The sequence below is a fragment of the Equus caballus genome, chromosome 7, assembly GCF_041296265.1.
Source record: "Equus caballus isolate H_3958 breed thoroughbred chromosome 7, TB-T2T, whole genome shotgun sequence".
Taxonomy (NCBI): domain Eukaryota; kingdom Metazoa; phylum Chordata; class Mammalia; order Perissodactyla; family Equidae; genus Equus; species Equus caballus.
In genome coordinates, this window is record NC_091690.1 from 38939720 (window position 1) to 38967403 (window position 27684).

A 27684-nucleotide genomic window follows, 5' to 3' on the forward strand; every position below is an offset into this window, starting at 1 on the left:
GGGAGGCATGAGACCTAAGTTTAATCTCAGTTATGACATTAACTATTAAATATTATTAGTCATGAGTCCATTTACCTACCAATGAATACTGTCCAAGAAGGCAGAAATGTAGACAAGTAATCACAGTATTTGATAGAGATGTTTAAAAAATGCTTTAAGAAACAGTAGCTGCCTTAACATCCTTGGGTGAGGGAATAAGGGAATTGTAGGGGGAGGGGGAGCTAATTTGTCTTACTGTTTCTCTATTACAGCTATTTGACTCGGTTAAAGAGGCACGGAGAAGGAGAAATCATTGGGATTCAGAAGCTGAAGTCAGATCACAGCTACCAGAAGGCCCTCTTGAGTGGCTCAGATGAGGAATGAGAGGAGGTCCTCAGTCATCGATGAGGAGTGGACACGTCCCTTTGAGCATGAGCAGCCAGCGTGCTGAAAGGTGTGGCTCAGCTCCCCCATGTCAGTGCTTGCTTCCACCTGCTCTCAAGCTTCCACCTCTCATCTAACTGACTCATCGTGTCAGTGTGGTGCCCTTCATAAAGAAAAATGAAACAAGCCTTCACCTGTGTCTCAGTGTGAAGACAACTCAGAGACTCTGAAGCTTCAGAACAGGAAGTGGCTCATGGATAAATCTAGGATATGAATCCAGCTGAACCTTCTGCTTTTGATAACGTATTTCTTTTTCTCTCAAGAAAGCAGCTACTTTGTTATCAGAAAGTAAGCAAATGACAGTGCCTTTATTTTCGAGATACAACTCTAACGTGTTTGAGTAAAATAATTCACAAGCTTTGGTTATTTTAAATATTACTTGTTGAACATCTCCTAACTAATCCTAATGTTCCAGGGTTATTGAACTAATGTACTAATCAACAGTATCACTGGTGATAAGTGACAAAATTGGGTCAAAGGTGACTTTTTTTTTTTTAATCAGGAAGCTAGTTAGTGGCCCCGCTGAGAGCTGGAACTCAGATGTTCTGACTTCTCAAAAGTACCCTAGTAAGAGGACGCTGACAGGAAATCTTCATAATGAGGTAGAAAGATGTCAGGTTACAGAAGGCCTCGAATTTAAATATAGCTGAGAGCAAATGATAAGAATCCTGCAAAAGATCTGAATCCTGAACTAGGAATATAAAGTCTCGATACTCTAGTCTTGGTTCTGAATCTGTTTTTTTCTCTTTAAACTTCTTTCAACAAATATTTATTAAACACCTACTTTACAATAGCACTGAAATGGTTGCAAAGATTAACAAAACGTGTGTCCTGCAAGGACTTCACAGTCTAATGGGAGAGATATGCAAGCAGATGCACACAGGATGACTGGTGCCACCAAGGGGAAGTGCCACAACCAGGAGAGACCAAGGCGGCAGGAAAAAGGAGGGGTCTGCGCCACAGAAAAAGCACATTCCAGGCACAGAGGAGAGGAGGCACAAAGGCAATGAAAGATCAAATAACAGAGTTAACTCAGTTCTATAAACTGATAAAAGCCGGTTAGGACAAATTTGAAAGGCCTTATCAACCGAACAGTATCATCCATTTGTATAGCATTTTCCAGACTCTCAAATGCATTGTATCTCACCTGATTCTCACAACCACCTCTAATGTAAGTACGTTAGGTTCTTCAGAGAAGTCGATGAGCCTAAGGTCACACACCTACTAAGTCGTAAAACCCGTCTTGAGCAGGACTCAAAAGTGAGCTTGTTTCCAATTCTTCCCCTCTGCTCCTTCACACAAACGCAGGAAAGAGCATTTCTGTGAAGCACTGTGTGCTCTGTGAAAGAAACACTGTCCTGAAGTGAAAGGTAGCCTCGCATGGTTGGCCAGCATTTCAGAGTTGAAGTGACATCTTAGGGATTAAGAATGAGCTACCTGAAAACACTGACTTAATTATAAGAGAACCTGTGGGTCCCCTTTCATGATCCACTCTGGTTTGCCTGCCGAGTAGGAACCCAAACGTTCATTCATCAAGTACTGGATGACTTATTATTGGCAATTAATGTAAAACATGCTCTTTCCTTAGGGACCGGAGGTGGGAAGAAGGAACCTATTTCCAACTGTACTTTCACGGTAAAGTCAGACTTAAAAGAGGGCAAAATACTTTTAAGGAAATGTGGTATTTTCTCCTGAGTGGGGGGTTGAGGTATGCAGATCAGATATCAAATGTTAAAATTCATTTTGATGCCCCTTTCACAGCATGGTTTGGGATACCTTCATGGAAGTGACCGACCTTGGCATGAACATTCTTAGATATGGTATTAAAGTACAAACCCATCACAACGCTATTCACCAAATCCAGTCTTGGACATGTGGTCTGAATAATTTTACCAACCTCTGAACCAGAGGTTCAGAGGCTCAATGGCTGCCACAAGTTCTTCTGGAATTGTTCCCCCCAAAACACCCACCATAGCTACCACATCTCTACAAGACCCCTGAGGTCTGCGTTTGTGGAACATTTGGTGCAAATGCTGGCGATGTCATTTGAACAACTCCAATAGGGGGCTGCCTTTCTACACGACTGCACTGACAGGCCAGGAAGTACCAAACTACACCTACCAGGGAGTCAACAGACACTGGTATCCCAAAACAGACCTGTTCTCCTCGGACATAAATGTCTGCAGGAACTAAGGAGGTAGGCGGAGTCAGGTGACTTCAGTAAATCAAAGTGCAGTGCAGAGTTGGGGCTGTCTGCCAGAGCTACTCTTATGAAATCATTTGTTAAGTAAATTCAGAAGGGGTTTGTTTTAACCAGCAGTAAATACCTGAGACAGGATCCCTCAAATTTCTCCCCTTCTCTCATTTAGAAACTGTCACATGGACTGTCCATGTGAAATGTGACTCTAGGAAGTAATGACAGGCAAATATCAAAGTCTCAGGAAACACAGATGCACTCTCCTTTACTCAGGTAAAGACCAACTTTTCCCTTCACTGCAGTCCCCACCTGTCACCACCACCAGTCCTACTTCTGTGCCAACCTCTACTACCCACCAAGAGCTCAGGCTTACCTCAGCCAGTCCACCTCTGCTCTTTGTAACCCAGGCTTACCACTCCTAACTCAATCATCCCCAAGTCTCACCATGACACATCACAGCCATCCCCACCCTGAGCAAGGCAGCAGAAAGGGCGCCTAACTCAGAATCAGAAGACTGGATTTACATCCTGGTTTTCTCAACTTCAACTCAGACTGACATTTTCTCACAGTTAAAACAAGGACGATAATGTCTACTTTACAGAACTGCTTTCAGAATCAAATGTGATGTCCATAAAATGACTACGTAACCAAGAAGCCACTCTAACCTTCTCTGCTCCTCTGGAACTTGCCTACTCAACTTTCCACCCAGCAACACCCTCTGAACTAGGCCATTCCAATTCTTTACCCTCCAACTCCACTTCCTCACCTAGACCCCATAAAAGATCACCACTAAATTTCCACGGATTAAAGATACATTTTTAATAATCTGGACACTTTCAAGAGAGATAAGGAAGCCCTGTCACTGTAGAAAAGCTCCATCACCCAACCCCTGCTCAATACAAAAGAGGCATATATCGTTAACACCCAGCGCTTTAATGACTTATTACATTTTAAAATATTGTTCTGAGCTCCACCTGCAGCTTGTTGGAGGCTGAGATGTGTGAAATTACCAAGATTAAATGACCCGACAGGCAGGCTGCCCTCTGCTATGGTTGGTGCTGCCTAGGAGGCACACCTACTCGCTTCTTGCCATCTTTGCTCCAGAGCAGAAATCAGCAAGTTTTACTTAAAGGGCCACATAAGAAATATTTTAGGCATGAGGGCCATATGGTCTCTAGGGCAACTACTCAGTTCTGCCTTCTAATTGAAAGCAGCCACAGATAATACATAAACAAATGGGTGTGGGTTGTGTTCCAATAAAACTTTATTTACAAAAACGAGTAGGCAGCCCAAGGGCCGTGGTTTGCTGACTCTTGCCCTAGAGCAAAGGAGGACCTATAATCTCTGAACTGCAATAAAGCTTATGCTGCAAAAGCAGCATCTCTGCTGACATTCACCTACTCTGTCCTCTGACTCTGGAACTGCGTGTGAACAGGCCTGATAAGGAGGACAAAGTCAGCAGCTGAAGATATGGACCACAATCATGATCCTGATACCCCATCTTTAAGAGGGAGTACCAAACTACTCCCATTGCAGGGAGCCCACCCATCTCACTTCCCATGCTTCTTTCCCATCTTACAGCCTCTCCATTACCATGGAGTTATCAAGTCAGCCACCAGCTTACTAAAAATCTTGCTATTCTCTCATTCTGCTCAAAAGAATAAGTACTCAGTTTAGCGGGTGAAAGCCCAGGTTTCTATTTGATAAAGATGTACAAGAGGTACTTTAAAAAAATAACTTAAAAAAACTCCTATCCAGACCACTAGTCATGGAGACGACCAGAAGCTAAAAAATACAATCCATATACAGAACGAGGCTTATTCACTGTCTGCACACTCTGCGACTGTAAAGGCTTACAACAGCTGCCCCTCAACTCTGAGGCTTCCCTCGGTGTCTTGCTCTCAGGAGAGAACTTTGGCTTGTGTGACACAACTATGACCTCACACGATTCTAAGAGAAGCTTCGCCCGGATCGGTATAGACCAGACCTTGGAACTATGGAGTGAACCTTTCTCAGTGTGCTCCACTGTGGAGTGTGGCAGCAGAATCCAAGCCACTGTTGCCATCATCCCACTACTGGCCTTCCTTACACGGACAAGCTCAGAGAAATGATGCAACCTCTCTGCTCCCTTCCCTTCAGCCAGAAGGGCAGAGCAGGTCTGGGCTTTTGTGGAAGCCATCTTTCTCCCTCTGAATCACTGTTGTTCCGGTGCCTGTTTAGGAGATGGAGCTGTGGTCACGACAACAGTAGACACTGCTTTGGAGGAACCAGAAGCTGTTCCCTGTTGAAGATGGGATGCAGGCACAGTCTGGATGCGCACCTGTTACAAAGAGAGTATCTGGTCAGCAGATTGCCAGTGGGCTCATCAGCTGAGAGCCAACAGCAAAGGAAAGAGAGACTAGACTGGTATGGCCAACAGCTTGCCTTGGACCTTACCTGTGTGGCCTGTCCTTGTTGCTGAAGATGCTGCAACTGCTGGGCAGTGAGGAAACTAACAGGCTTATTGCCAGCAATGAGTTTAGTACCTGCAGGCATGGTGGTAAGGATGATGTTGCGGCCCAGCCCACTGAGGCTGTGGAGGGAAAGCAGGAGTGAGGTATAACGATAGGACAGAGTATTATCTCCAGCCCAGAATTAGGCTTCATGTTGAAGGAAAACAGGGAGGTCTGGTGTCTAGTGAAAATTCCCGCATTCTGGACTGAAATGGAAGCCAGCTGGTGAGATCACCTTTCTTCCAGCTTCGATGCTTCCCATGACTAGAGAAAAGAGCAAGCCTGAAGGCTCCTGGTGCTCTGGATAAAATGGCCCTGACATCCATACCTTGATCAGAGGAGTAACGAAAGGGCCCCAGGGAGGTGTGTGCTCCCAGTAAGAAACTTACGCAAAATAGCTGCCTTGAGACCATCAGACTGATTTCATCATGCCCTTTATCCCTAAGTCAGGGCCACAGGAAGCCCAGGCTCCCAAGGAAGCCCTCAGCTCTGAACTATCACACCTAGGGCTCTCTGTTGAAGTGATGAGGCCTGCCCTAACACCCACACTGGAAACTGTCATCTGAGCCATGTCACCACCACACCCCATCCCAGCACTTCCTGCCTCCCTTCCTTGCTTTTTCTCCATGGTATGTGTCACCACCCCATATAGTATCTTCCTTTATTATCTCACTCCTCACTCTACAATGTAAGCTTGAAGACAGCATGGAATTTTGTCTATTTTAAACACTGCTGTATCCGCAGCACCTGAACAACACTAGGTGCTCACTAAATACTGTGGATGAGCATAACAAGAGAGACATCAAAGGAGAGCCCCAGAGAAACCAGCTGCCTTCCCATTCTGCGACAAAGAACCATCCAGAAGCCATGCTCACCCCTCAGTACAGCACTTACTTGGCTCCAAGGTTGCCTTTGATGATGGGGGCTGTGACCACACTCTTGCCCTTCATAGGCTGGCTGATCACAGAAAGCGGAACGGTGATCCGTGTAGGCAGCTTCCCCTAAAGAGAAAAAGCAATCGGGTTTACGGGATGGAAGGAGATAAGGAGACATCAAGCATCCCCTACAGGGCTATAAGAGCTGAGACCAGCACCTGGATGCTCTCACTCCCTGTGCCCTGCAGCGTCCCTACACTCCTGAGGTGTGGGCCCAGGGAGCCCTCATAAAACTGCTCATACACTGTAGTTAACTGCTCATATACTATATTTAGACGTCATCTGATCTGTTACTAATCTCTTTCATGGTATCTAAATTAGCAGCAACCATATATAACTGCTCTCATCAGGATAAAATGTGTACCTAAATCAGAAAGGAAAGTGCGTGTTCACTTAAGCACAGTAAGAGTCAGAGCTCCTTAGAGGGTGAGCTCTTACTCATCTGTGTGTCCCGTGATACTGTGAAGAAGGACAGAGGCACTCAAGAGTTAAGACAGCAAGTGCATAACTACTGCTCCACGGGAGCACAGGCTCTCTGGTGGGAGCATACAGCAAGCACTTTAGGTTAGGGACAGGTCACATTCTCCAGGTGCTTTCCGTTTTTGCCAGAGATAAGAGAGGTTAGTTAGGGGACATTAATAATAAACTCAACCAAGTGAAAAGTCCACCCCCAAAGCTAACAAGGCCTCAGAGGAACAAAAAGGAAGTTAAAAAGGCCTGGAGTCTTTGAGATTTCAGGATGGTTAAGATTAGGTCATTGCGTCACCTGTTTTTAGGCTGCCTAGTTTTTAACCCTTGGGTGGTAACAGAATTTATATACAGTAAAATCTTTTATAAACCTGATGTTAAAAGATGATTGAAGAGCCAGCCCTGATGGCCTAGCAGTTAAAGTCTGACACGCTCCACTTTGGTGGCCTGAGTTTGGTTCCCGGCTGCAGAACCACAACACTCCTGTCAGCAGCCATGCTGTGGCAGCGGCTCACATGGAAGAACCAGAAGGACTTACAACTAGGATATACAACTAAGTACTGGGGCTTTGGAGAGGGAAAAAAAGAGCAGAAGATTGGCAACAGATGTTAGCTCAGGGCGAATCCTTCCCAGCTAAAAAGAAAGCATTTAAAAAAAAGATGATTCAAGAGGGGTGGTTGACAGGATGCTGAAAACAAGCATCGACACTGCCTGCAAGCAAGCTAGTTCCAAATCAGCCAGGCAGCCTGGTGCAAAACTGCTTCGCAGGTCCCCAGAGTTTACTTACAATTTGTAGCCCATTAGAAAGCACTTAAATATATCAACAATTTAATACTTTGAGATGGTGCCTCCAGGTAGACTTATGGTTTTACTTTCTCCTTAAGAATGCCTTAGTTGCTTAAAACATTTCAGACCACCAGTACACCAAGTAGAACTGTCCCTTCACAAACCAGCCTAACTCGCTGACCAGACAGGGAAAAAGCACCTCTCAGCACATCCTGCCCCACCAAATGCTCTCCAGCTGCATGTACCTAGAGTGACTGTAACAGGGAGATGCCACTGGGTGCTATCTTCCTGTGTCAGAGGATGCAAGAGAAACAAAAAGGGATCAAGTAAGCGCTATTTCCTTGCTTCCTTATTTTGACTTCTGTGACAGGAGAACCTATATAAATAAGTCCTTTTAAGTCACACTTTGTTTTGGGGTTTGTCGGTTCCTTGGTTTTACTAATATGTGTGTCCTCCTTCCTTTATCACTCTGGCTTTTATTGAGATTATTGAGGTTTTACCATACAGCTTGCTTAGAAAAGTAAAACTTTTCTACTGTCCATATGCACCCCATTATACAGAACTATGCTCCTTATCTAGAGGCTAAAGAATAAACACACACACACCCAGAAACACATTTATCTTGATATTGGAATTTGGTTTATGATAAATGTCATATTTTGCAGTTAATGGGTAAGGAATAAACTAGTCAATGATATTGGAATAATCTGAAAAATATAAAATGAGATCTTGACATGTCATTTACAAAAACATATTTCAAATGGATTATGAATTATACTTTTTTTAAAACTCTGAAAATATTTTACGAAAATAAAAGCTAATATCTTTATAACCCTAGGTTAGAAAGGGACAGACACAAAACCTAGGAACCATAAGAGAAAATGATGATAGATCTAATCAGATAAAATACCTATAGAGCAAAAGGTTCCACGTGCAAGGTTAAAAATGACAGACTGGAACAAAATGTTTCTACACATACAGAGAATTCAACATCCAGAAGATAGAAAGGGCCACCTCTAACAGTATGAAAAAGCCAAATACCCCAAGAACACCAGCAAAGATTTATTCAGGACTGGAGAGCACATGCCAACATCCACATGAACAGATGCTCAACCTCACTGAAGACCAGGGAAAAGAAACAGAAAAAGACTGTCTTTCTACCAGTAAGATAGGTATACAAAGCTAAAAAGATGTGCTATCCAGCACTGGTTGGAGTGTGGGGGAAACAGGAGTCTTGCTGATGGGAATGTAAGCTGGGTATGGCCCTTATGGTAGCACAACTGGAGTACTAGAAGTTTCAACACGTATACCTCTGGGCCCCATCCCGGGAACATCTGCTCCAGAGATACACGTGTTCGTGTATACATCCACAAACATTCACTGTAGCACAGGGTTGAACAGTGAAAAGGCATCCTTTAACAGAAGACTGGGTAAGGCACACCCTTCTATGAACTGCCACGGTAGCATTAAAAACGCAGTCAATTCCTCTGTAGGATCTAGAACAATCCCCAAGACATATTTTTTTTTTTTAAGATTTTTTATCTTTTTCCTTTTTCTCCCCAAAGCCCCCCGGTACATGGTTGTATATTCTTCGTTGTGGTATGTGGGACGCTGCCTCAGCGTGGTGTGATGAGCAGTGCCATGTCCGCGCCCAGGATTCGAACCAACGAAACACTGGACCGCCTGCAGCGGAGCGCGCGAACTTAACCACTCGGCCACGGGGCCAGCCCCACCAAAACATATTTTTAAATAAATAAAGCAAATCACAGAACAATATATAGAATAAGGTTTCTCATATGGATTTTTAAAAACTGTGTATATGTATGAAAATGCTCAGGAAAAGGACTAGAAGAATAAATACCAAAATACCAACAGTAATTAGCCCTCACAAAGGGAGAATTACAGGGTGGTGAAAGAAATTTTATATTCTACTCTATAAATTTCTGTACTATTTTACTATTTTATAAGAATGTACGCATGTACTACACTTTGATAAATTTGTTTCAAAATTTAAAGTCTGTTAGTAAATAAGCCTGTTTGGGTCAAATGAGGTGATATCGACAGGGATTCTAATTTCTACTTCTAAAAAGGGAAGTTTCCTAGGTCTTAGGGAGCCTTACAAAGTTTCCTAAACAGAAGGGTTATTCTTCACCACTAAGGTTACTCACAGCCTGAGATGTGGAAACAACTGCGGTGCTGACAGGGACCTGCCGCACAGTGGGGGCTCCTGTCCCGATGCTGATGGGGGTGCTTGCAGCCCCAGAAGCCACGGCCACAGTCTTGGACACGGCAGCATTCATACTGGGCAAGGACACCGCTGAAGTATGGACAGTTCCAGACCCACTGGCCACTGAGGACCCTTGCTTGGCGTGGGTTGCAACTGTGATGGTCTGGCCTGCCTTGGGAGGCATCACTCCCAAGCCCTGCACGATGCGGATTGTGGCAGCTGGTTTCGCTTCTGAAGAGGCCACTGTGTTCTTCCCCTTCTGGTCTGCCACACTCACACCAAGTGCTGGCATCAAGCGAAAAGCTGAACTTGAGGCTTCTGTTGGCTTGAGGTCAGGAGTCACTTTGACCACGGTGGTACCTGTTGGAGTGGATGAAGGGGCACTGGCTGAACTGGCCTTGGCAGGGCTGTCAGCTGCATGGACTGGATTGGAGGTGACGTGTAAGGTGGCCGAGATGCCTTTGCCTGCAGTGCCGCTTCCTGTCCCGAAGAGGTCCTGGGTCAATTTGACTGTAGTAACCTGGGACTTGGCCAACGTGGCCATCATGTCCGGAGTGATTCGCAGAACCGTCTGGCCTTTGGCATCTGTGGTGATGGAAGAGGGCGGCAGACGCAATACATCCTTACCCTGGATACGGAAGTTAGTGGCTGTCAGTGGAATGCTGTTGCCTGTCTGGGGCTTCACACCAAGCTGCCCAGTGATTGCCACCTGGATGGGGAAGAAACAGCACTGACAAAGGGATTCACAATGCTAAACTGGTTATATGGTATAATTAGGCAAACCTCCACTTTATGAGTGTTTCACATATTTTCCTAACTCTTTATTTTGAAAAAGGGTAAACATTCACAAAAGAAAAGAATAGCATAACAAACCCATGTTCCCATCACCCAGCTTCAAAAGCTATCACTTTGCCAATCTTATTTTATCTATCTCACCCCACTTTCTTGGGGCGGGGTGGAGGGGGTTGGAATATTTTAAAGTAAACTAATACACAGCATTTTGCTGGTCAATACTTCTGTACACATCTCTAATCTAGAAAGGACTTTTTAAATTGAAAAAGTAATCGCCTATTAAAACCTAATAATCGCCTATAAATATTATCTAATACATATTCACACCTCCCAGTCTGAAAATTGTCTATTGATGGTTGTGCCAACAATCTTCATTCTGAGAGCGGTAGCATTACATGGTGGCTAAGAGCTTGGGCGTGGGGGCCAGACTTCCTGAGTTCATATAGCAACCCCTATGTAAGGCCAATCTCCCATGTGTAATAGAGGCAACCCTCCAGCCTCAGGCACTTTCTCTCTCTCTCAATTTTCCCCTCTCTACTGGACCACTGCCATCAGAATGCAAACTTGCTGTGACATTTCCCACCCTAAAAACAATAAATCCTTGCTCTACCCCACATCTCCCTCCCCCTCTCCACTCCACCCCACATCTCCACTCCAGTCCCAGGTCTCTGCTCTCTTCAAAAGCAAAAGTGCTCTAAAAATTACCTTAACCACTGTCTCCACTTTCTCCCCTTACATTCTCTTTTGAACTCATTCCCAAAAAGCCAGCAATCCACTGGACCCAGTCAAGTGCCCTCATTGTCTGCATCCAATGAGTGGTCAAGTCTTAGGCCTCACATCACTCACACTTTCATGCACCTGATGCAGGTGCTAACTCTGAGCATACTTTCCTCTCTTGGCCTGTCTTACAGTCGCCACACCTCAGTGTTTCTACCTCAGTAAATGATTTCACTGTCTATCCAGTCACTCAAGCCAAAAGCCATGGGGTCATTTTCAACTCCCTCCTCTCAGAGCCCATAATCAAACCACTGGCCCTACCTTCGACCCTATATCCAGAATCCCCGCACCTCTCCCCACCTCGATGGCTGCCTGCCACACGAAGCCGCACTGCCTCTCACCCGCCCTGCTGCACCTGCTCCAGCCCCTCCCTGCTTCCACTCTTCTCCCCAGAGTCTATTCAAGGCAGCAGCCAGGGGTTTCCTTATTGTGAACTACATCAAGTCATTCTGGCCCACAATCTTTCCACAGTTCCCTGTGTCACACTTAAAATCAGAGTTGACACAATTTAACCGCTGGCGACCCCTGAAGCCAAGTGCCTTCCACGCTCTCACACTTGCCCATTAAGCATCAGCCCCGTGGCCCCCCTGCTACGCCTCAAACACTCCTGCCTCCAGGCACTTCCGCCTGCTATTCCCATGCTGGGCGCTTTCCCTGCAGACAATCGCACAGGGTGCACTCTCACTCACTCACACCTCCCTCAAACGTCGCCTCAGGCAGGCCTTCTCTGACCACCCTAGCTAAACAGCACGCTACCACTCTCCCCCTTCCGCTGCAGGATCCTCACAGCCCTTCCCGCCCCGACCCTGCAGTACTTGTTTGTCCCCAGCTCTAGGAGAATCTGAGCTCAAGGGCAGCGACTTCGTCTGTGTAATACACCACCAAACCCCCAATGCTCTGGACAGTGCCTGGCCCACAAAAGGTAATCAGAAAATATCCGCTTCATGAAAAAAATAACATTCCTTTACCATTACTTGGTTCCATTTCTTCGTCTGTAAGCAGAGGTAACAAAAGTGACTACCCCCTGATGTTATGAGAATTATTTAATATCTATAAAATGTTGAGCAGTAGAGTACAGGCACATATTAAGCACTCCTATCAGAATTAGTTGCTATTTTGCCTAACAATTCTTTGAAGTTCAATGGTTATCCTTCCATATTTACAACCAAGAAAGTACAAATATATACTACATTTACTAGTGGTAAACTCGGATCTTAACTAAATTCATAGAGTCTACTCCAAATCCAGAAACTCAGCTACTACATGCTGAACTATGTGGAAAGAAACCAAAGAAAACTTCGGCATCTATAAAGCGTGCACTGCCCTTGGTGGGAACTCACACTTGAAATACCTATGAACTAAGATCCAGATCACAAGATCACAAATCACCAAGATCGCGAACCGTCCTCTGCTGTAGGACAAAGGAGTGAGATCCACCGAGAGATGTCCACCTACCTGCTTGATGATGTTCTGTCCCGTGACATTCTGAATGACAGCAGCCGGGGAAGCACTCGGGGCAGAGCTGCCAGGAGAACTCGTGGCCGGCTTGTTTGCAGGGCTGGCTGTGGCAGGAAGACTCGCCACCGTGAGCCCTGTCGGCCCGGATCCAGGCCGCTGCACACTGGCCGCTGTGGTCTGAGCTTTGACTGGAACGGTGGCCATTACTGTCTAGTTCAGAGCGTGAGGCCAAGAGCTTAATTAGACACTAAGAGGCAGACCAGCACGCCACGCAGTCTCCAGCATGTCACCACCCAGGAAGGGTTCCTCTAAAAGGACTTCTAATCTAACAGTGCCCAAGGCTCACTATGCTCTAAGATGGACACGGTGAAGTTCTTATATTTGTGTAGAACATCTTAATTTTCAGGATGCTTTCACATTTCACATCTCATTTTGTTCCTACACACTGAGGACAAATACTATACCGCTTTTACAGTAAAGGAAACTGAGGCACAAGATAAGACTCTTCTCTAAAATTACACAACCGATTAGTGCGTAACTAAGACTACAGGCACAACGGAAGGAGCCAGAGATTTGGAATCTCAGGTCTGGATTTACATCCCGCCTCTACCAGGGCCCTGAGGTTACAATCCTGGGGAAATCAGTAAACTTCTCAGAAGTTCTGATTCCCAACATGTAAAATACAACTTATAAAAATGCTTACCCAGCTTTGAACATTAAATGTGTTGTTGTGATAAATATCATCAGCAGTAGCAATAATCTAAGGCTCCTTGGTCCTTACCCAACTCCCTGTTGGACTCACCAGACCACCTCTGGGTCCACTGTCCCTGTTTACCTGGGGCACAACTTTGGTCTGTGCAACAGTGGCTGGAACGCGAATCTGTGGTCCTGCCGGCATCTGTGGCAGCGTCTGTGTCGGCCCTGCTGACTGCTGAGTAACAGTAGGAAGGCTAGGCTGGGCCACTACCCGCACTTGGGGCAGTCCAGCCGAGCCAGAGTGGCTCACGACACGGGCAGCCTGAGAATTTGGTGGAGTCTGGCTGGAAGCAGGGGAAAGCATTGTTCCTAGCTGTGGCATGGTTGGTGAAGATACCAGAAGAACACTGAGGAAAATCAAGGGGAAACAAAAAGCAAACGACTGAAGACATGCATACAAAAGGAATGTAGAGGGAGACAGCTGGAGAAGAAACGGAAGAGCTTACCCTGAGCTGGACTTAGCTGGTTCTGAGATAGCAGTAGAGCCACTTTTGTTCACGGATGACACAGGTGGAGGGGAGATGGGAGTGGTGGGCAAAGCTGGCGTGGTGGGGGTCACCGGGGTCACTGGGGTGGGGGGCATGCTGGAGTCACTGAGACTCATCTGGCTCTGCTCAGAAGGGCCGCCACTGAGGATCTTCAGTGAATTCTCCTTGCTACTGGACTTCTATGAGAAGAGAGAGGGAAATTCAGGGGTGGATTTCACACAGGTCACCAGAGGCAGGCGTGACCCCTGCAGCTCCTGATGCTCTGAGGTAAGGGAAAGCCTAGTTGCCGCATTCCCAAAACCACGAAGGCAGGGGTTTCCAGAAGCTCACTTACCACCTTGGATGGGGGCTTGGGTTTTTGCTGAAGGGCTTTTCTGGCTTTAGCTGCAGCTGCTTGTGCTTGGTGAATCCGCTCTGCAAAAAAGAGTTGTAACCTCAGCACAGTAAGGATGGTGGTTTCACTAAGAGTCAAGGCCTCACCAGTGGGCTAAGTCCTGCTTCTACAATCCTGTCCTGCTTGAATGCCAATGAAAAGAACAGTGGAATTGGGGCTGAAAGTGGGAAGCATTCCTAGCCTAGCTGGGCACACGGCCCGGAAGCCTCACACACCAAACTCTTCCTCGCTCCGGTCACGATGCAGGTAGATCCACAGCTTTCGTCCAATGTCGTATTTCACACACGGGTCTTTTTCATAATGTAGCCGATCCAGTGCACCACTCACTACTGTATTCACCTGAGGACCAGAACAAAGTGGATAAGGGGCAGGTCAGACTTGGACAGCAGAGAAACATCACCGGGTGTTCACAGTTAATAAACAGATCACATCTCAGCCAGGTGGCGGCACTCCCAATAATTCAATCTATTCTCACTTGGCCAAATGAGAAACCTGTAAGATTCCTGAGCGACTGAGTCGTTGTCACCTGAAGGAGATGGTGAACTAAGAATGTCTAGTAGAAGCTGAAGGAAAACTCAGAGCCAAATCTGTGCTTCACTGACAGTAAGGGTCTTAGGTCATCACTGTTTGCATTTCTCAAGATATCCTTCTTTTCTTCATTCCATTTTTTAAAAATTTATGTTATTAAATTTTATGTTTCCTTGTAAGTTTTCTTAAATCCATTCTGGAACAAAACAAAAATAATCTCTTCTGCATCCTACCTGAGTGCTGGTGACATCTGGTGCAAGAAACTGGGAGTCCTTGAGCAATTCACAGATCTCTGCTCGAGTGCCTTCTCCGTTAGGCAGCCGGGCCGCGGCATCTCGGACTGAGGACATCAGAAAATGGAAAGTGTGAGTGTCAAGCAGGGCCTCAGCTGAGGAACACTGCCCTGTACCTGCCCTGGTGGGTGAAGGCTTCCCTACCTTACCCAGACCCAGACTCAGCATGAGGTGGACCCTGCCCTCTGGCGGCTTCTCTACCTTACCCAGACTCAGCATCAAGTGGACACTGCCCTCTGGCGGCAGTTTCCTATACACTCAACACTTAGCGAAGACTCAAAGTCCATGACACCTTAGAATTCAGTGGGTCCAGGAACTCGGGTAGAAAAAATATTACATCTTTAACTGAAATTTAAGCAATTTCCTTCAATTATGAACAAAGGTAACAAACCATACACTGGTAGTGCTGTGATGTTGCACTAGAAATCAGAAATTCTCATATCACATTACAGCTGCTGCAAACAACTCAAAAGATCATTTCCACTCATCACCATTTGGAAATTACAGGAGTTATAAGACCCACTGCTAAATCTCATCACTTAACATCATCATAAAAACATATATTTTGGGCCCGCCCCCTGTGGCAAAGTCATTAAGTTCCACATGCCCCACTTCAGAAGCCCCGGTTCGTGGGTTCAAATCTGGGGTGCAGACCTACTCCACTCACCAGCCATGCTGTGGTGGTGTCCCCCATACAAAAAAAGAGAGGAGGATTGGCAGATATTAGCTCAGGGCTAATCTTTCTCAAGCCAAAAAAAGAGGACTGGCAATGGATGCTAGCTCAGGGTGAATCTTCCTCAGCAAAAAAACAAAAAAAACCCCACGTATTTCTATAGCATAAATTTGTTTTAATATTTTGATAACTTTCAATATGATTATTTTCTTTTGCAATTCTTTGCATTTTATTCTGTGCATTTAAAGACATAATTTTGATAAGGGGTTCAGAAGTTTCACTAGACTGCCAAAGAGATTCATGGATCCCTGACAGATAAACGGCACCTACCGAGCGACAGGATGGTGACATAGGCAGGCCGGTCAGAGCGCAGCAAGGAGTGCTCCCGAGCCTTGTTGAGTGAGGTCTCCTTGTCAAACACGCCCTTCACAGGCCCCACTACAGACTCAAAGCCATGCATGCGAAAGGTGAATGCCTTATGGGGTTGGCTATATCTGTACCGCTCCTACCAAGAGAAAAAGGACATGGCTCATAAATCAGAATTAGTGGGGTTCTCTCTAGAGCTCCCATACAATAAGGGATTGACCTGGAGAGATTAAAACAAGAAGGAACCAGCTATTCCACTAGGAATACTGAGCCAACCACAGTGGGAAAAAGATGGCCCCCGAAGCCTTAGTCACTAGCAAAGGGACAAAGAGGTAAACATAAATGTATTCTGCTGTCAGAAGAAAAGGTCATCAAAACATTTCCCATTCCCTTTCCTCACACCATTTCCACTCCCAACAAACAATGCCAACTAACAGACTATCTGTGGTGAAGGGCATGAGTTTCCTGCAAGAATCTGGATGCAAGGAGTCTTCGGCCTCACAGGTGCAGAGATTTACACTGGGTTCGAGCTATTTCTCACCTGCTCCTGGAAAACTCGTTTCTCCTCCCCTGTGCTGGGCCGCACCACGTAGTCAGTTCTTCTGGAACATAAAGAATTTTGTATTCATCCCCCCTTCTCCAGCACCCAGAACCACTCCCTTTGCAAGATGAAAAAATGGCCCTTCATTAGCACTCTATCCTTGCAAAGATCAACAGTCCACTTTCCAGGTCCTACCAAGTAACTCCTGTTGGTATTTCCAAAATTAACCGATTCTTAGAAATCCAGAAAGGTATTAGGTACGTGGGAAAGAGACTGACATTTTTACCGACTGTTTTCAGTACTGCTGCTAAGTAAGCCCAATCTAATGGCAACAAAAAATTCAGCCTTAAGAGGAAAAAAGGACTTCAAATTTGTAAGATGACAAGGCTAGTCTTTCTGTTTCCCAAGCAAAGTACCAAAACATTGAGTTCTACCCTCTATTACATAAAGCAATAGTTCACCACATTCAGGTTGGCCCCTTTGTGCTGGTGTTCAGGAATCTAAAGAACCACAGTGGGGCCACCCTGGTGGCGTGGTGGTCAAGTCTGCGCACTCAGCTTTGGCAGCCCAGGGTTTGCAGGTTTGGATCCCGGGTGCAAACCTATACACTGCTTGTTACACGCAAGCCGTGGTGGTGTCCCACATACAAAACAGAGGAAGATGGGCACAGACGTTAGCTCAGGGCAAATCTTCCTCATTCTCCCCGCCCCCTCCAAAAACTCTGAAGATACAAATAAATGGAAAGATATTCTATATTCGTGGATTGGAAAAATATTGTTAAAATGTCCATGATTACACAAAGTCACCTAGAGATTCATGGTATTCTCTATCAAAAACCCAATGGCATTTGTCAGAGAAATAGAAAAAAAAAATCCTAAAATTTGTACGAACCATAAAAGACCCCAAATACCCAAAACAATCTTGAGAAAGAAGAACAAAGCTGCAAGTATCACAATGGCTGATTTCAAACTTTATTACAAAGTTACAGCAATCAAAATAGTATGGTACTGGCGTAAAAACAGACACATAAACCAACAGAACAGAACTGAAAGCCCAGAAACAAACCACCTCATTATGGTCAACAAATATTTTGAAACTGGAGCCAAGAACACCCAATAGGGAAAGGACAGTCTCTTCAATAAACGGTTTTGGGAAAAGTGGACATCCACTTACAAAAGAATGAAATTGGACTCCTCCCCACAATCTTACACCACTCACAAAAATGAACTTCAAATGGATTAAAGACTTAAAGGTATGACCCAAAACTATTAACCTCCTAGAAGAAAACATAGCGAAAAAGTTCTTCGACGTTGGTTTTGGCAATGATTTACTGGCTATGACACCACAGAACAAGCAACAAAAGCAAATATAAACAAGTGAGACAACATCAAACAAAAGCTTCCACACAGCAAAGGAAATCATCAACAAAACGAAAAGGCAACCTACCAAACAGGTGGAGATACTGGCAAATCATAAACTGATAAGGGGTTAATATCTGAAATATTTAAGGAACTCATACAACTCAACAGCAAAAAAAATCCGATTTAAAAATGGGCAAAAGGACCTGAATAAACATTTTTCTAAAGAAGACATTCAAATAGCCAAAATATAAATGAAAAGGTGCTCAACATCACTAATCATCAAGGAAATGCAAATCAAAGCCACAATGAAATACCACCTCACACCTGTTAGAATAGCTATTACCAAAAAGACAAGAAGTGCTAGCAAGTATGTAGAGAAAAGGGAACCCTTGGCCACTGTTGGTGAGAATGTAAATTGGTGCGGCCAGAATGGAAAGCATATGGGGATTCCTCAAAAAATTAAAAATAGAACTACCACACGATCCAGCAATCCTACTTCTGAGTATATTGCCAAAGCAAATGAAATCACTATCTCCAGGAGATATCTGCACTGCTTGTTCATCACAGCAATATTCACAATAGCTAAGACATGGAAACAACGGAAGTGTCCATCAATGGATGAATGGATAAAGAAAACGTGGTGTACATATATACATACAACAGAATATCACTCAGCCATAAAAAAGAAGGAAATCCTACCATTTGCAAGAACATGTATGGACCTTAAGGGCATTATGCTAAGTTAAATAAGTCAGACAAAGAATGACAAATATTATATGGTCTCACTTATATATGCAATCTAAAAAAAGCCAAACGCATAGAAACAAAGAGTAGAATGGTAGTTGCCAGGGGCTGGCGGATGGTGGAAATGGGGAGATGTTGGTCATAGGATACAAACTTCCAATTATAAGATGACTAAGTTCTGGAGATCTAATGTACAGCCTAATGACTACAGTTACCAATACTGTTTTATGACCTTGAAAGTTGCTAAGAAATCTTAAATGTTCTCATCATAAACAAAAAAGTCAGTAATTATGTGAGATGATGGATGTGTTAACTAACCTCACTGTGGTAATCATTTCACAATATATATGTGTATCAAAACAACATACTGTACACCTTAAACTTCTACAATCTATCAATTATATCGCAACAAAGCTGAGGGGAAAAAGGGTTTTTCCCCCAAACTGGAAACCGTGACATGAGATGATGTGATAGAAACAGCTCAGGACTAGAGATCAGAGACCTACAATCTAGCCTGGGTCCTGTCACTAACTTTCAGCAAGTCACCTAACTTCATACCTCAATTTCTTTACAGGTAAAATGAGGAAGACAGATTAAATGAATCCTTCTGAAACGGAAGCCGAAGGCAGGAAATTCAGGGAATAAAGCACATCCACCTCCAAGGCAGAGCACACCCCTCCCCAGTTCAGACTCCTGTCCTCAGGGGGCCACTCGCTGATGGGCGGGTGCGGCCCTCCTCAGGTGTGTGGGGGCGGGTAAGACTCAGAGGACCCCTAGGGTCTCGGAAGTCCATTCCAGTGCTAACGCACTTACATAAGCAACGCCAGCAAAACCACAGCAATACCTTCAACTACGGGTTCATGGACACCACCCACCGTTAGAGGGTCATACTCACACCCGAGGAACAGGTGTTGTGGCATCTGAGCTGTCTTCATTTTCTTGCTGGAGAAAAGGAAAACATTAACAAGTAAATGGACTAAAGAATTCTGACTAACCTAAAGGCTCTGGAAACCCAATAGGAAAGATCTGTATTTCTTAAAAACCATACCTTACAGAAGGCCTGGTCTTTGGTTTCTAGCCACAGCTGAAAGAGTGCAGCTAATTCCTTTTCATTATCTTGGGATTGGCCTATTAGAAGAACAAAAAGGCAAAAAATAATAAAACGATCTAAAGTGTTACTCAGAATCCCACTTTCTCCTTACTTGCTCTTTCCATGGCAGAGAAAGAAGCTATCAGGACCTGGAGCAATGGTCCTTTGCAGATACGGTCCCCTCAGCCTGTCCTACCCATCCATTCACTGTCTGCCTGGACCGCCACTCCTGGATGTCCCCTAATGACATCACTCATTCAACAGGGAGCTGCCGAGGAGCCGCCACGTGCAGGCACAGCAGGCTAGGCTAGGGTTACTCAGCGAATCCAGCTCTGCCCTGGTAGAGCCACGGCCAAGCAAGGAAAGAGCACATCCCAGATAAAATCTAAACATAGTAGGTGTCACAAAGGATGTTATAAAAGTTCACCCTAGGAAAGTTAGCCTAGCCTTGGGAGGTCCGAAAAGGCTGCTTCTGGCTGGTGGGGGCACAAAGGCATTCTACACACTGGCACAGCAATAAGAAGGCCCCAAAACAGGAGACAAGCTGACTCCTCTGAACTCGCCTAGAAAGAGATGAGCACTTTTCCTCTGTGCCCTCCTCTCCAGCACCTTGCTCAGACTCCCAGCGCAGCACTTGTCACAAGATGTGACAAGTGCTATGTCTCCTGCCCAGACCAGAAGCCACAGGGACCATCACCCAGGCCTGCTTGTGTGAAGAACGCAGCCCTCCAGGGCCTACCCTGCTCAAAGGTTGCTGAGATGACACTTACGAGGACTCGTACCTGCTTTCACTAGTCAGTGCACAACACAACCATCCTCAGAAAGCTCTCAACTTTCTTGTCCTTAGACGACTCCTCTTACTTCCACTCTGCCTTCTAGAAACACTTCTTGATAATCGGTAAATTCTCCTACAGCCTAATCCTCTTTTACAACACCATGTCCACGCCTTGTTTGGTTTGAAATCTGGTCCTCCACGATCCTCTCCCTTGTGGTATGTTGGCTATTTAGTCTCTCATGACCATGTCCTTCAGAGTTGAGTTCCTCCTTCTCCCCTATAACTGATGCCAGACTCTCTCTCCCCAGCTCCTCCGAAAAATCAAAATAAAATGAAAGCCTGATCCCTTTGGCTCCTACTATGCACCTGCACCCACCTTGCTCCCCGCTCCTTGCAGCTACTTAACTCATCCCTCCTCACGGAGTGCTGGCCACCTTGCTCCTCACCAGCACTCTTTCTGCCATCATGCTGGGTTAACTGCCACATCCATATGGATGGTCCACCCAACATCCACCCTCAGTTCTGTGACCTCATTGACCTCCTCCCTCCACTCTACCCCAGCCACTCACTCCCACAATCACAACTGGGTTCTGTCATTACCTAAAACTGCTCCATCTTCAAAATGCCTAATCCAACGTTTCTCAGCCCTGGCTACACATAAGCATCACCTGGGAACTTTCAAAAATACCTGGGCTCAGGCCCCATCCAAACAACTAACCAGAACCTCTGTAGGTAAGGCCTAGGTATCAGTATGTTTTTAAAGTTCCCCAGCTGACTGCAGTACACAGCCAAGTTTGAGAACCTTTATACTAATCCACACATTCTGCTCCATGACCACAATGACCGAGATTCTTCCCTGCCTGTTTAACTATGCCCACCAAAACGTTACTTTGACTCAGCAGGACTGCTAGTCCACTGACATCTCTGCTTCTCCAGCCCCAATGGCCCCCTTCCTTCATGCTTCTCTCCCTATTCAGTTCAGAGTCTACGTCCATCGTTTCAACAACACTCTGACCGATAGAGGAATACCTAATAGCTCTGCTCTTCTATCTTTGCATCATTCCAATCTAGCAGAACTCAACTTCTAAACTATCCATGTTCTCAATGCTTCAATTCAGACAGCTGAGGGCTGCCAGAGAGAAAACTCACAAAAAGGCAAAGCATACCACTATAAATGAAAGACAAGCGCCTCCGCTGACCCTCAACACTGCCCGGCAACCTAACATCGTCTCTGGTCAAACTGGTTTCCCACACTCCATAATAACTATTTCCCACACTTCTCAACCTCCCTCCTCACTCACAACAGACACCTCACCTCTCTCACCTCCTATTTGACACAGAAAAGCCATCCAACTAAACTCCTTCAAATGTCCCACAATAAAATCTACAAGCCTGCTGCCGTGTATCCATTATTTCCTCCTACAAGAAAGGTGCTGCTCCTGCGATCCAAGGCCAATCCCTTCCCCTCTTCTTGGGAATGTACATGGTGAATTCTTCCTTCTTTCCTATATTTTCAAGCTCCTTCTCTCCATTGTACCCTTTCCAACAACACAAACTCAAAGTCGCTCTCATTTAAAAAAATTCCTCTCTTGGCCACAAGTCCCCCATACCATCCTTCCCTCCCCTGCTAAATCTCTAGGAAGGGTTGTATAGATCCACTGTCTCTTCAACCAGTGGTGTACAGGCAAATGTTTAACTGGCTTTAATGGGGCCCTGATTGGCAGCATTTGCAGATTTCCATGGTGTATATTAAGGGTCAGCAAATTGGCCACTTGTTTTGTAAACAAAGTTTCATTGGGAACACAGCCATGCCGATTAGTTTACATACTGTCTATCGCTGTTTTGCACCACAACGGCAGAGCTGAGTAGTTACAACAGAAATCACCTGGCCCACAAGCTTAGAATATTTGTTCTCTGGTTCTGTAAGTTTTGCCTAAGTATCCCACCATGGCTGATTTCAAGCCACCAGCCTGACAGTCGAAAGAGCTAGACAGTCAGCTATGAGTTGCCTTCAGCTCACCACTGTCCTTAACTCCAATAAGGAATCACTCTTACAAGAAACTCATTTCTTCCACATCCACAAACCCAGAGTCATTTTATCTTACCGAACCTTTTAGTATCAATCAAGGCTAATGACCACTCCCCACTTCTTGACTCTCTCATTCCTTGGCTTCCAAGATTCAACCCACTCATGGTTCCTCCTAACCCTGTAGCCCTGTCCTCTCCAGGTTCCTCTGCCACTCTGCCTCCTCAACCTTGGAGTTTCTCAAGGCCTAGTCCTAGACCCTCTTTTGTCCTCAATTAATACTTTCTCCCCACGCCTTTGGCTTCCATTCTTTCTGCCCAGGTCCAGATTATCATCATCTCTGTGATCTTTTCAAATTCTATCTTCCTTGACACCACTGACCCAAACAGCTTTATCCATCTAGAACGCTCTTCCTTTCCATCTGCCTCACTCCTTCCTAGTCATCATTAATATCTCTGCTCAAACGTTCCTTCCTCAGGAAGGCCTTCCTTGACTCTGCAGACTACACCAATGCCTCATTAGAAACTTCCATCCTTCCTGGTACTTTTCCCTTCCAGAATGTATAAGTTTGTCATTTCATTTGAATGAATATTTGTTCCCCAAACAAACCTTACACCCCACGAGGGGAGCTAAGTTGCAAACCATTATATCCCCCAGCACCTAACATAGTGCCTGACACCTAGAAGCTGAATAAATGTTAGAAGGAACGAATGACTCTGCTGCTTTCACAACCTTCCCTCCATATATCTCTTCACAGACCACTTGAGAGAGTCAAGAGACAGGTTTGTAAATTTCAAAAGGAAATCAACACTGAATTTTCCTCTTATCACCATCACCAAGTAATGGTAACCAAGTTACTTCGGGTGCATGTTACTACAACTTACACAGTAAGTAGGAATTTACAAATTTAAAACAAAAATAAGGATCCTGTTCCTTAGAAAGAGCTTATTTGGGGCTATCCAACATCTGGTTCACATCACCCTCAACAGCAAAGCCCATTTTTAGGAAAGAAAAATAATTATATTATCACAAGCTAATCTAAAAGCATAAGTATGGTTAATACAAATGCTGATGGTACTGTAAAAGACCCCTGCAGATTTAAAGCTGGCCAGCCCAAGAGCGCATCATAACAGAAGGGGCAAAATCCAATGAGGGCATTAAACTCAGACCTTGAAAGTACCAAAGGGGTCTTGAAGGCTTCTTTTACTGAGCAAAGTAAGGTTTAAGACTGCCTTTTTCAACATTCTACTGGAATGTACTGAATGGAAGGCAAAAGCAACTTAGGGGAGGAAACAAGAGAATGAAAACCTACAGTCAGGGTAGGTAATATGAATTACTTACCAAGCAATTTCCACTGCTGGGTCTTCTCTTTGAATTCAACAAATGGAGAGAAACTAGAGGGTACAGCTGCAAGAAAGAGATCACATAAACCAGCCACGCAGGGGGAGAGCGCTAACCTCAGAGTAACTGGCACCCCTGAGCGCTGAGATGACTTGAACGTTTCACAGCGATGCAGTCACTATGAATCAGGACAGAAGAGACCTCCAAGGCACGGCATGATGCAAACCCAGAAGGAATTTAACCAGTAAAGCTACAGTTTACTAAGAGAATGAATTTTACAAAGGGGTAAATAAATACTGATTCTACAGAAAAAAAGTACCTTACCACGGCTTTCTCCAGCAAGATACTGCAGGGCTGGTAACACCAACTCTGCCCAGTTGGGGGCCACAGAGAACCAGCTATTGAGGGAGCTGGCGGGAGACGACTGCCAATCCAAAACTCGCTCCTCCAGCTGAGGGAAAGTAAAGGCAGAACCCAGTCAGATTTCCCTTCTACACCAGCAATTCCATGGCTGTGCCAGAGCAAGCTGGGTATATCTGTCCAGTTCACCCAAGTCACAGAACAAGTTAGCTACAGAGCTGCGAAAGGAACCCAGAGTTCTGCTTCTCAAGACACTAAAGGTTTCTACAACTTGAAATATTTGATGGCCATCTGACTTTTCCAAAACTCTTACCATAGGAAGGCTAGCCTGCCCCTCCAGCAATAAGATTTCTAACAGAAGCGAGAAGAAGCTGGAAGATATTTCATTGATTCCAAGGCAAGGCTTGAGATCTTCCAGAGGCCTAATGAGGGAAGAAAAATATAAGAACCACCAAAACTGCCAAGAACATATCCCTATATTGGTTGAGGCCCTCCGACTCTCCCAGCAGTCATAAAAAGTTCAATAAAGGACCGCTGCACACTTCCCCGGGCAGGACCCCTGGGACCCCTTGAGACGTAGTCTGTGGCTCACTCACTCCTCCTTAATGGCAGGTGCTGCCAGTGGAGACGGAGCCCGGGAGAGAGGCGGGGCCCCCTCAGTGCTGCTCAAGGGCTCAGCCAAATCCTCCTCTGACTTGATCATTTTTATTTTCTTCTTCTTCTTTTCCTCTTTTTCCTTAACCTTTTTTTTAAGGACAGCCAAGTCATATAGAGCTGGGAAGGAAAAGCAAGACAAGTCATAGAAATGCATTTTCTCCACCAGGAAGTGAGGGGTCTTATCTGCATATTATTTTCCCAAGGCCCACCAGTAAAAGAAAGATCTCAGTAATCGGACATTTTGTTTGGTTGTTTTTTTACCAAACCCAATGAGTGATTTACAGGTTAATTTTAACTTATTAAAGAGCCAATGATCTGTTGTACTGATTTTATGCTCATTTCCACCTATAAATCCATAAGACACAACAAAACAAATGTTTTCAGCAAGAACAAAGCTGTGGTTTCGTTTATTTTTGCAACATGTAGACTGGCTCATGTAATTTAACACCATGGTCAAACAATGGCTACCTAAAAAGGATGGCATTTACCTGCTAGAGAGCCCTTCCTGCCAGCATTTACTCGAGTCATGATGTCATTGAGAGTCAGGTCCCCTGTCAAAAGGTCCGGGTGATCCTAAGTGTGATATTCAGAGATCTGTTATGGAGGCCCCAAAAAAGGAGCCAAAACTCCTCCTGATTTTGCCAACTAACCTAACAGACACAACTAGATGTTAGGTGCATTTGCGGAAATCATGGTGAATTAAACATATACAGAGATAAAAACTACTGCTCTTCTAAAAAACTAATGTCTCTTTCGGGACACAGGAGAACTCAGTTCCCACCTTTCTACTGTATGGCATTTAAAGTTTATAAAGCTCTTGCATTCCTTATCTCATGTGCTCTTCAAACAGTCTTGTTAAATATCATGCTATTTTACAGTGTGAAAATGGGGTTCACAGATGTTAAGGGATTTGCCCAAAACCATGGTAAAGTGGAAAAGACAGAGCTGGACCCCAGTTCTGACTTCCAGTGTGGGACTCTTCTCATCTCACTACTGTGCCTTAGATGGACTGCCTTTTCTTCCCCCACTGTGCTCTCTGGCTTGGCTGCACCAGCATTACCTTGCTTCAGTGGAGTGGTGTAACAGAAACAGTAAAAAGTGGGACGAGCACAGGATCTGACTCTTGGTCCTGCCACTTACTAGCTGTAGGGCCGAAGACAAGCTCCTTAACCTCTGTGAACAGTGGTAAGTGGATATAATGAATCATATACCAGCCTTGTTGTAAAGATTAATCAGACACTATGTTAAGCACGCCTTACAAAGTCAAAGCATTTGTCTTCTTCCCAGATCTTTGATGTTAACTAGCCTCTTTGGTCACTCCTGCCCCCAAAAAATGATGGGAAAAGCAGCATAAATAAGGTAGTCATTATCTGCATCCTCCTTACAGTAGCCAATCCAGAGACGATAGACTGAAAACTGCTAATGATCACACACCACCCGCCAATCTTACTGGTTGATGTTTCCGCTTCTCATGGTGCTTCTTTAACATAATCTTCAGGTCACTTTCCCCCAGTTCTATTTTATCTGAGAGAAAATGAACCAAACCACATGGACTAGGTCATTCACTAACATGATGCTCAAATTTAAAATCTTTCTGATCACTTGCGATATTTGAAAGTAAGATATTTCTCTGAGTTTCCCTTCTGACTCCTGTATACTACAAGCACCAACAATCTTGAAAGAGTCACAGTATCAACTTTCAGCTTTTCTATACATTGGTCAATAGCAATGACCTCAGTTACTCAGCTGCTCCTGAAACACACTAAAGGATCTTAACATACTTCCTTGACTCCTGTTTCAATTAAAACTCTTTCTCTAATTTCATGGACATCCTAAGAAATTGCTATGGCTCTGGTTACCTCTTTTGTTCTATTACTGAACTGTCCCTTAGTACTGCTATTTTGTTTTAAGATTCTACTTTCTTTAGCGCAAAATATCAGCTGATCAGTTCCTAAGGAAAGTTTTCAAAACAAAGGAACGAAGGAAGGCCTACCTACTTGTAAATAAGTGGAATCGTACAAAAACTTCTCCAAATCTCCTAATTCTCAGGAACACTGCCTTGTTTTCCTGGCAGGTAGGAATCTAGTACCCACCTCCCTCTAAGGAGGTCTCAGGCCTACACCCTGATTTCCCAGAACGTCGACAGCATCAGCTCAGCCCTCACCTGCGGTTTTCATATCCGTGGTTGAAAGTGTGGGCACCACCCTCAGGGGCACCGCAGGGCTAGGAGAACGCGCTGGAGAGCTCGGAAGCCATGAGTTGAGATCTTCAAAAGAAAATTTTTCTTGTAAATCCAACGTGGCTGTGGACTCCAATAGGGGAGATTGGGTAAGTGGCCATTTGGGTTCAACAAGGCTAAGCCAACAACATGGAGGCCAGGGTTCCACCATTCCTTTCTGACCCTTCCCCAGACGAACTGGAGCACACTTAGGTCATTTAAACAGCTCTTCCAGGAAGAGAGACTTCAACAGAGTGATGGGGTCACACTGCAGCAGGCCAATAGTCACTACTACTCTCCTGTAGGGGGAAAAGCAGTTCTCTCAAGTGGCACAATAGGACCAGACAGGCCTACTATGGAGAGCCCTGTCGCACAGGGAATCGTCTCCCCTAAACTCAAATGCCGCTTAAACCCAGGGTAACCTAACAGGAATATCTCAGTGCCCGAGGACCAAGGGGTTCTGAGTCCCACCATCCACCCCCCAACAGACAACTGGGATGGCTTCTTTGCTGTGAGAT

General features: G+C 45.0%; 2 protein-coding genes across 16 annotated transcripts in view; one reads left to right on the forward strand and one right to left on the reverse strand.

Moving 5' to 3' along the window:
- Positions 1–1141, forward strand: part of TMEM45B (transmembrane protein 45B) — a 33662-nt gene extending 32521 nt beyond the window's left edge. For all 6 annotated transcript variants that reach the window (XM_070272962.1, XM_001505102.5, XM_070272963.1 and 3 more), the window contains one exon: positions 252–1141. In XM_070272962.1, the coding sequence (XP_070129063.1) occupies positions 252–363 (112 nt within the window). In that variant the 3' untranslated portion in view covers positions 364–1141. The remainder of the gene's footprint in view (positions 1–251) is intronic.
- A 2273-nt stretch (positions 1142–3414) lies between these two features.
- The window catches only part of NFRKB (nuclear factor related to kappaB binding protein), a 39764-nt gene continuing 15494 nt past the window's right edge, over positions 3415–27684 (reverse strand). For 3 of the 10 annotated variants that reach the window (XM_023645131.2, XM_023645132.2, XM_070272955.1), the window contains 21 exons: positions 27113–27250; positions 26399–26472; positions 25437–25521; positions 24888–25065; positions 24605–24713; positions 24256–24382; positions 23932–23997; positions 19748–19827; positions 19595–19641; positions 16595–16655; positions 16018–16192; positions 14955–15061; positions 14409–14532; positions 14134–14213; positions 13758–13978; positions 13391–13658; positions 12553–12765; positions 9470–10237; positions 6007–6113; positions 5057–5192; positions 3415–4940 (listed from right to left, as the gene is read on the reverse strand). In XM_023645131.2, coding sequence (XP_023500899.1) covers positions 4815–4940; positions 5057–5192; positions 6007–6113; positions 9470–10237; positions 12553–12765; positions 13391–13658; positions 13758–13978; positions 14134–14213; positions 14409–14532; positions 14955–15061; positions 16018–16192; positions 16595–16655; positions 19595–19641; positions 19748–19827; positions 23932–23997; positions 24256–24382; positions 24605–24713; positions 24888–25065; positions 25437–25521; positions 26399–26472; positions 27113–27250 — 3290 coding nt within the window. In that variant the 3' untranslated portion in view covers positions 3415–4814. The remainder of the gene's footprint in view (positions 4941–5056; positions 5193–6006; positions 6114–9469; positions 10238–12552; positions 12766–13390; positions 13659–13757; positions 13979–14133; positions 14214–14408; positions 14533–14954; positions 15062–16017; positions 16193–16594; positions 16656–19594; positions 19642–19747; positions 19828–23931; positions 23998–24255; positions 24383–24604; positions 24714–24887; positions 25066–25436; positions 25522–26398; positions 26473–27112; positions 27251–27684) is intronic. The other 7 variants (XM_070272958.1, XM_023645134.2, XM_070272959.1 and 4 more) reach the window with 3 other exon arrangements.